The sequence below is a fragment of the Aristolochia californica genome, unplaced genomic scaffold, assembly GCF_029961685.1.
Source record: "Aristolochia californica isolate CCGP_79_NKW_82.1479 unplaced genomic scaffold, dmAriCali1.0.hap1 SCAF_9, whole genome shotgun sequence".
NCBI lineage: Eukaryota > Viridiplantae > Streptophyta > Magnoliopsida > Piperales > Aristolochiaceae > Aristolochia > Aristolochia californica.
Genome location: NW_027182290.1, coordinates 5516191 through 5524870, shown reverse-complemented (window position 1 = coordinate 5524870; position 8680 = coordinate 5516191). Strand labels below are relative to the sequence as shown.

General features: G+C 37.4%; 1 protein-coding gene across 4 annotated transcripts; it reads left to right on the top strand.

The window, feature by feature from the left end:
• Positions 1-2795: 2795 nt before the first annotated feature.
• LOC137941360 (COBRA-like protein 2) lies at positions 2796-7985 on the top strand. Of its 4 annotated transcripts, XR_011110393.1 has the most exons (8): positions 2796-3067; positions 3210-3289; positions 3611-4073; positions 4159-4315; positions 4392-4660; positions 4750-4876; positions 5864-5954; positions 7678-7985. XR_011110393.1 is itself a non-coding variant. In XM_068786728.1 (7 exons), the coding sequence occupies exons 1-7, from the start codon at positions 2980-2982 to the stop codon at positions 5889-5891; spliced, it is 1212 nt and encodes a 403-aa protein (XP_068642829.1). In that variant the 5' UTR covers positions 2796-2979; the 3' UTR covers positions 5892-6149. The 4 variants fall into 4 exon arrangements, 3 of the variants coding, with proteins under 3 accessions (XP_068642829.1, XP_068642827.1, XP_068642828.1); XM_068786728.1 differs by lacking the exon at positions 7678-7985 and having other exon boundaries at positions 5864-6149; XM_068786726.1 differs by lacking the exons at positions 5864-5954; positions 7678-7985 and having other exon boundaries at positions 4750-5856.
• Positions 7986-8680: the final 695 nt, after the last annotated feature.

The following is an 8680-nucleotide window of genomic DNA, read 5'->3' as shown; positions in this document are numbered from 1 at the left end:
CTAGTTGATTCCTACTGAAATCTTGGTTTATAATGCTTAATACCATGGAAAAAATTCATTGAACTGCCCCTAGAAGATTGCTACTTTTGGCTGTTTGCGACTTTTTTTTCCCCCACATTGGGTTCATGGTTGACGCAAAGCAAGGGGAGAAAAAAAAAATTGGCAAGAACATTGCTGAAATCAGCAACAATTTTGATCCTTCTAATTATGATTATATTCTAAGATTTATTTTTCTAAATACTCAAGAGCCAAAGGAAAGTCCAAAGGCTGAGATTTCTTTACATATGGGGCATGCACTTAAGGAAGAAAGTTTCCTTCTTTGGAATTGACTTAACGTTAAGCCAGATTTGATTATTTGATTTGATCTTCTTTTGGATTTGGAGATTCTTTCTTGATTAAGAACGATATGAGAATCCTTCTAGATTACATGGGCCAGCATAAGGAAGGTCTATTTTTATTTAAGTGCATGCATGAATTGAGGTTCGGATTTAAGAAAAACAGCACTCGGTATGTGCTCTCCTTGCTTCAATTGTTGCTCTCGTAGCTTAATTCTAGATTGTTAGACCTTACACATGAATCTAAGTTGATTCTCTCTTTGTTTTACTTCATCTTTTGGCTTTATAACCAAGAGGATGTGTGGTTAAGAGATTGTTGTCCCACGTCAAAGAAAAAGAAAGGTGCTGAAATTTCAGCAAGTATAATTGATTCTTGAAGTTACAACTTGAACTCTTAAACTCTTTGAGTGGTGATTTTTTGTTTAGCAGATAATATTTCATGGCTGAAGATTGTGGATTTAATATGGCTAGAATAGTGACTTACTCATAATTACTATAATCCCTCTTTTGGGGTTATTAAATTACTTGAGTTGGTTACAATCCATTAAGCAATTTCTCATCACTAGTGAATAGTTGAGTCACTTGAATAAGAGACCTCCTCTTCTAGATGAAGAAGATAGTGCATATACCAAGTGGCTTGAGGAGGATACACTAGTCCTTAGTTAGTTGATAAACAATATGGAAGAGATTGTTACACATAATGTGGTGCATCTTGAGACTGCTAAACAAGTGTGGGATACTTGTGCAAATTTATACTCTAGTGCCAATAGCTTGCAAAATTTATACGATGTTTTCCAAACAATGTATATTACCAAGCAAGGAGATAATGTACATGGCTATCTTGCAAGGTTTAGAGGTCTCATTCAAGAATGAATTTTTTCTCAACCCTATTCCACAGATATTTCAGTTCAAGAGAAACGAAGGGTAGTATTGGCAGCAAATATTTATCTTGCCAATTTGAAATCGTATCTTGAGGTAGCCAAAACTCAAATCCTCAGCTCAACTGTTCTTCTCTTCTTTGATGATATTAGTGTTACACTTATATTTAGCTTGGATCCATCCACCACTTCCCAAGTTGATTTCTCATTTGCCATGTACTCTAATAATAGAGGTGGTAATTCTAATAATCAAGGACAAGGAAGAAATAATCGAGGTGGTCATGGAAGAGGGGATAGGAATGGGCAAGGCTCGTCTTGATCCGAAAATCAAACCTATTGTCACTGTGGAATAATAGGTCACATAATAGATATTTGCTAGAAAATCCATGGAAAACCAAACTGGGCTACAACCAACCAAGTTTCTACCAATAGTGGAGATAAGGTAGAGAACGGACCTGATACATCCAAAGGTCAGAAAATTATATCCGAAGAAGACTATGATTTACTTCAATGGGTGAAGAGTATGATGATATCTCCCTCGAACAAAACCTCTTACACTACTGCAGTTACAACTATCTCAGGTATGATCTCAACTACTTTACCCTCTCCATCCTAGATTATTGACTTTGGGGCCTCTGAGCACTTGACATGTAATGGTAATCTTCTGAGTTCTATCTCCCCTTATTTGAGTGATAAATTAGTTTTCATAACAAATGGATCCCAAACCAAAGTCCAAGAAATGGGGTTCATATATGCTACGCTCACATAACACTTACCAGATGTGTTTTTTATTCCTCAGTTTCTTTTAAATCTTCTATAAACAAGGGCCAAGTTGGAATTAGGTCCAACATGTGAGATCTTTCTTGAATTACTCAATTTTCTAAATAAGGTACTAATAAAAATTTGATTCATATATTTCTTTGAAATTTATAATTGATAAAACATTTCTAAATTTTGGATAACACTAAAATAGCCTCATATACATATATAAAATGAAAAATATCTGGGAAATGCATAATCACTAAGAGGACCTTAGAATTTTGGCATTGATAAATCCCAGCAGATTTTGAATTCACATATTTTAATGTGCATTAATGGCTTTATTAATCTCGAACTAGACCCTAAACTGGCATTCTTGACCATAAAGTCAACTAATTTAAATTTCTCAGGCCAGCGGCCAGAATTGGTTCCTCACAGATGAGCACCAGCTTCGCTAATGTCGCCCGCCATTACGATAAAGTTAACAGCTAACCAGGCCTTAAAATAGTAATCAGAATCACCAGAAATGATACTAGCATGCACTGGAACCCATGGGCAGCTACCCACCAGAGATGAATCCGAGGTTTCTTCCTTCCCATTTGTTCAATGACTTTAATTATCTTCTCGCAACGCACCAGGTCACGGCTATTTACAGTAGCCACTCCGGCAATAATTTCCATTTTCCTCTTCTGTTCCAAATTTCGAACCCATCACGAGAAAGCTGGGACCCAGTGAGCGTTACCGCCATATTCGAAGCACGCGGAGACGGATTCTATGTACAGAAAACCGGAGGTTCGATCGCTGAATGCGAGAAGAAAACGAAGAATAACGAGGAAACTATTTACAGCCAATACCATGCTGCCCTTTCGTCTTCTTCTTCTTCTTCTTCTGCTGCTGCTGTTATTCTGTCAGATTTTTTCGAAAGTTGGAGCTGAAGAGAGTCTGGAAATGATAAAAGAAGAGACACAGGCTTAACCGTTTAGTTGTCTAAAGGGTATTCATTTGAAATGGAGAAGTTTGTGAGGATTTCATGGCCGCTTTCTTGGAGACTTTTGATGGGGCTTCTCCTTTTGGTGTCTGGGTTTGCTGTATCAGGTCAGGTATCTTTCTTCGTACACAATATTCGTCTTATTTCTTCTTTCATTTTCCCTCATTTTGATGTTCTGTAATTCTCGCTTCTGATTTATTTGAAACAAAAGGGTACTGAAAAAAAATTTGATTTTAAAATTATCTGCAGAAGCATATGATACAATGGATCCTCACGGGAATATTACGATCAAATGGGATGTCATGGAATGGCATGATGATCGATACACGGTGATCTTTTCTTTTTCCATTCTCATTTGATGAAACTTTTAAAATGACTCTTTTCGAAAAATCATCATGGTAATTTTATTCCTGTGATTTCATTTTTTTAATCTTTTGATTAAGACATTTTTAACCAAACTCTTAATATTTCTATTCGTTTCTCGACCACTCTGTTCTGAGAATATGATAAAATTACAGAAAAGAATCCATCAAGAGCTTGCAATTTTCTCTTTAGAAGTTTAAGGAAAAAATTGATTTCACCGAAGCCGACATCTATCACCGGAGTTGTGGAATTGTTTCTCATTGTGATGGGAAAGTAATCAATGGCAGGCGGTGGTAACAATCTACAACTACCAGCTCTACCGACACATCGATCACCCGGGGTGGAGATACGAGTGGGCATGGCCGGGGGAGGAGGTGATATGGAACATGTGGGGAGCAGAGGCGACGGAGCAAGGCAACTGCTCCAAGTACAGAGCCCCAAATATCCCCCACAGCTGCGAGAAGAAGCCCGTCGTTGTGGACTTCCTCCCCGGAGTTCCATACAATCAGCAAGTGAAGAACTGCTGCAAAGGAGGAGTTCTTTCCACCATGACGCAAGATCCAACTTCCTATGCCGCGTCTTTCCAAATCGACATCGGGACCTCGCCGGCGGCGAACTCTTCATCCGACGACGATTTCGTCTTGCCGCAGAATCACAGCCTCGGGCTTCCTGGTTACACCTGCGGCCCCGCATATTTGGTTCCATCCACGACGTTCACGTCCGACGGCCGGCGTTTTACTCGGGCCGTTAGTAAGTTCTTTCACTCTTCCTCTTCGTCTTGCTCAAGTTTTTGCCAATTACCTTTAGAGAGAGAAGATTAAGCATTTTGTTGCAGAGACTTGGAACGTGACATGCACGTACTCTCAATACCTTGCATCTCCGGCCCCAAAATGCTGCGTCTCCTTGTCCTCTTTCTACAACAACACGATTGTGCAATGCCCAATTTGCAGCTGCGGCTGTCGAGGAGCAGCTCCAACGAACAACTGCGTAGAGTATGCTTCTATTGCAGGGACGAACACTGTCTTCTTCTGTGTTTTCTTTGATATCTCACTGTTGTGTCGATCGCAGGGACGAACACTTTCCGTCGTTGATACAGACGCCAAACGATGTGGTTCAACCATCCATTCTATGCACAAATCACATGTGCCCAATACGGGTTCATTGGCATGTAAAGCTCAGTTACAGGAACTACTGGAGAGTCAAGGTGACCATCGCCAACTTCAACTATGTCAAAAATTACACTGAATGGAATCTTGTGATTCAGCATCCCAATTTGCTGAGTCTTAATCAGGTCTTCAGTTTCAACTACAGGCCTCTCAACCAGTACGGCTTAAACAGTATGGACTCTCTCTCTCTCTCTCTCTCTCTCTCTCTCTCTCTCTCTCTCAGAGTCTCATTTGATGATCAAATTGGTTGTTATCTGTAGATGACACTGGGATGTTTTGGGGCATCAAATACTACAATGACATGTTACTGCAAGCTGGGAAATTAGGAAATGTGCAGACGGAAATACTAATGAAGAAAGATCCCGGACTATTCACATTCAATGAAGGGTGGGCTTTTCCGAGGAAGATTTCTTTCAATGGAGACGAGTGTGTGATGCCACCGCCTGATGATTTTCCCAGATTACCAAATGCGAGTCTTAAACAGAGTTATAATAAACTTATGATGTTGATATCAGTATTTATCTTCTTAATCTTATTGTTGTAAAAGATCGAAGGAGAGGATTTAGGACTAGTCTTCTTTGGTGGTGGTTGTTCTGGAGGAGGAGGATGAGGGGTTGTTTTTTATGAACCCCAAAAGGATACACTTAGAAAAAATACACAAAATTGGATTTTGATGGTAATAAGATGATATTACAATGTATTACATATTCTAATTTTGTGTAGTAACAGTGAAGTCCTCAATATTTAGAGGGACTACTCACAAATAGTTGGAGACTACGTATGGCCTTTTTCACTGATATATTCCCTAAACATATGATAAATCTTCGATGGGACAGACTTCGATCAAGCAAAAGTGCTGATCAACAGTCCTCTTTTAATTTCGGGTTCAAGGACATTCAACCCCTCGCCCTTACTCCCTGTGTGCTTCTTCTTGCTCTTTTCAGCCCTTCCTCCATTTCTTCCTCTGCCATTGTCCTTGTTCGTGGCCTATCATCGAGCCCTTCCTCTCGGGTTAGTTGTCATCCCAGTCCTCCTGGGCAAGTCTGCCACTGTCCCAACCCTTTCTTTGTCTTGAATGATTCATTAGCTCTCAATCCTATCCTCTAAATGCATCTAGTCAGGTATTTTCTCTTCTGGTGGATATTTTCTTTGTCTTGAATTAATCTACTGGGTTACTTTTGGTGTGTGTCTATAGGTTATAGTTTGTGTTTAGCTCAGATGTGTTATATTCTTCTTATAATTTGATCTGATAATCTTCACTTTTGTACATCTATCTAGTCATTTTTTTTATTGTTTTTCTGTAACATGAAGGGGTTTGTTGAAGTTTTAGATTAGATCTGATCTGCAAACTTGAGGTCTTTTTTGGTTTTACAGGATTCATAGCTGCATACTCCTTCTTTAAGGGTCCTTTTGGTAACTTTTGGATAAAAAAAAGGATATGATCCTCGTAAGGATTCTGAATCTGGTATGTAAATTCTCTGCCTCCTGTTTAATTACCTCTGAAATCTTTTCACAGTGGTTCGTTGGCTTATAATGCTAACTTGTAGATTTTTTCTCTTCTCCTTTTGCACTTCATAGGTCCAAGTATTAGAAGTATATTAAGGTTTATTTGTGTGGACAATAAGAAGTGCTCACTAAGAAACCCCTTCTTCTGCAATGGTTTTTGAGATCTTGTTATTAGTTTAGTTCCTTGATCTGTTATATAAGTCTAAACTGAACAATGTGACACATTTTTTTCTGAAATCAACACTGGATTAAATTGACCAAGTTTAAAGAAATGTGTAGTCGGCACCATAAATTCTAGTCTTCAAGTAGAATACGAACCATATAAGAAAATGAAGGCAAAGATGGGCTCAACATCTCAAAATGGAAACAACACATACCAGGACTTGAAGAGAATTTGTAAAAACTATCAAGCAGAAATAATAACCTTCTGAATTGTTTAAGCTTGTGTGGTTAAGGTCTACTACTTGGTTCCCAACATGTATCTCAGACCCTTTCAATATGTGTCATACATGGGAGAAGCACCTAAAATGTACAGTTATTTCTTGAAGAACTAGTTTCTACTGATGTCAAAATTTGATGTGTATTTTGTTGATATCTAATCCATATTTGTGTCAGCAAGGCCTTATATTCTCAGAAATAGGTTTTTTGTAGATATCAAATTTCAAATCCCACCTCAAATTCAAAAATCTGGAGATATGAAGGTTCTCTTCTTTGACTTATATGGACACTCTATGTTTTAGATTGGTTCTATGGGGATGCAAGCCAACTTCTGTCTGTGCTTGAAAGATCCTTAACCTTTAGTTGGAAAAGGCCTAATCTTGCAAGTTATTTTGGGAGGCAATGTTCAAATTCAACATAATAAATATAATTGCTCATTTTTCCATTTTGTACTTCTTAAATGCTATAATAAACTCAAGAAGCTTGTGGTATTCTTTTGGAAAAGTAAACCACATGAAAGATTTTGAACCTCTAAGTTTAGTTAAAGAATTGGTCTGATAATGACCCTATAAAGTGGAAGTAAAGAGAATCAAACTACTCAGGTATTTTAAGGTGATCAAGTTTGATCTGTACACACCTCTTCTTGCTTCTCCTCTTCGTATTTCTTTGATTTATTTACTTTTACGGTTACAATTTTATTCTATCCGGGATTTCATTTTTTTCTTGGTTTTTTCCTCATAAAAGAATTAATACTATCTAGAAAGATTCTACATGTGGCACTTAATTTGAAATCCTTCTCTGCATAAATTGTACAACAACATATTCTATCTATGTACTATTTTCTACACCAGAACATGGTTGTTTCCTCCATGTGCCTCAATTTTTCATACTTTTCTTATAGGTTGAAGTATACATGGAAATAAAAATGTGATTTTCTTGCATTTCCTTGAGTTTTAGTTCCTTGCAACTTTTGGTATTTCTACAGTAAGTTATTTTTTGGCAGGTTTACATGAAAGTGTCTCAGTTTATCTAGACAACCAATTTAGGCTTAGTAGACTCATGCAATATTGTTGCTATTTCTATCATTTTTAATCATTTTTGCTTTGATTGGCTAACTTTGTATCCAAATTCCTATCCTTACCCTATGCCATATTTTTGTGTTGCCTTACTCAATCCTAATGGTTAAAATTCAAAACATGTTAGGTTTGGACCTTGATGTAATCGCCTGGTGTGTTGTAATGCAGCTTGCAGGCCTGGTATGTTGTAATGCAGCTTGCAGGTTTGGTGTGGATCCCTGAATCTTATTTTAAACTCCTAATAAATTCCATGTTTCATTGCTATTTGAATTTTCATGTGGTCCATGCCAACGGATGTTGGAATCAAACATAGGTGCTCAAGATGTTTAAGTATGCGTGTGAGAATAATAGGAGGAGTTCAAATTTTTTAGTTATGGGGGTAGTGTATTTGTACATGCCAGATCTATGAGAATTTAATAGTGAAAAAACATGTGAATGGATCATTAGTAGTTTTTCTCTTATTTGGACTGCCTAAATGTTATCAGGACCAAATCAGCTTCTGCTATGCAGCCATCGTATAAGCCACATAAAATTCAATCAGAATGACAGAAAATCAAGTTGTATGTTTGTCAATATAAAAGAGACACACAAACAATGATAGGATCAGTCATCAAAGGTGCAGCTTCTGCAATCATAGTATTTTGAAATTGGGGATCCCTTCCAACTGTATAAATTATCTATACCAAAGGAAATAGCATGTTGAAAATCTATACCAGAAGCAACTGATGTAAGCAGATACAAGAATATGGGAAGACTCTATTTTTAGTTAAACAATCTAACCGTTGGAAGGCCTTCATTAGATTATAAAAGAAAAAAGGGTAAAACAAAATAGATGTAGGAGACATAATTGCATATCATTTCCCCTTCATTTAGAAAGAGCTTAGCAACCTCAATACCAACCTATAAGATGGGCCAAATCAAACTCTGAACCCATTAACAAAACATTAAGATTGAACCCAAAATAAGGTTATACACAAGTGGGACACTGAAATATTCAACATGCTTGCCCTAGCCCACCAAGTTTCTTTCATTTATGAATTTCATAATCCAAAACCGAGAAGCAAAAATAAAGATATTACTATTTGAACCCAATGAAAAGCAGCATCTATTCATAAGTTCATAAAATTTTAACTACTTCAAGCAAATGGAGAATTCTTACCTATCTCGCACC

Excerpts from the sequence above, each read along its gene's own strand:
- LOC137941360 (XM_068786726.1), top strand. The coding sequence starts at position 2,980 with ATGGAGAAGTTTGTGAGGATTTCATGGCCGCTTTCTTGGAGACTTTTG. Across the intron at positions 4,074-4,158 it reads GCGTTTTACTCGGGCCGTTA|AGACTTGGAACGTGACATGC; the intron begins GTAAGTTCTTTC and ends ATTTTGTTGCAG. Across the intron at positions 4,661-4,749 it reads CAACCAGTACGGCTTAAACA|ATGACACTGGGATGTTTTGG; the intron begins GTATGGACTCTC and ends TGTTATCTGTAG.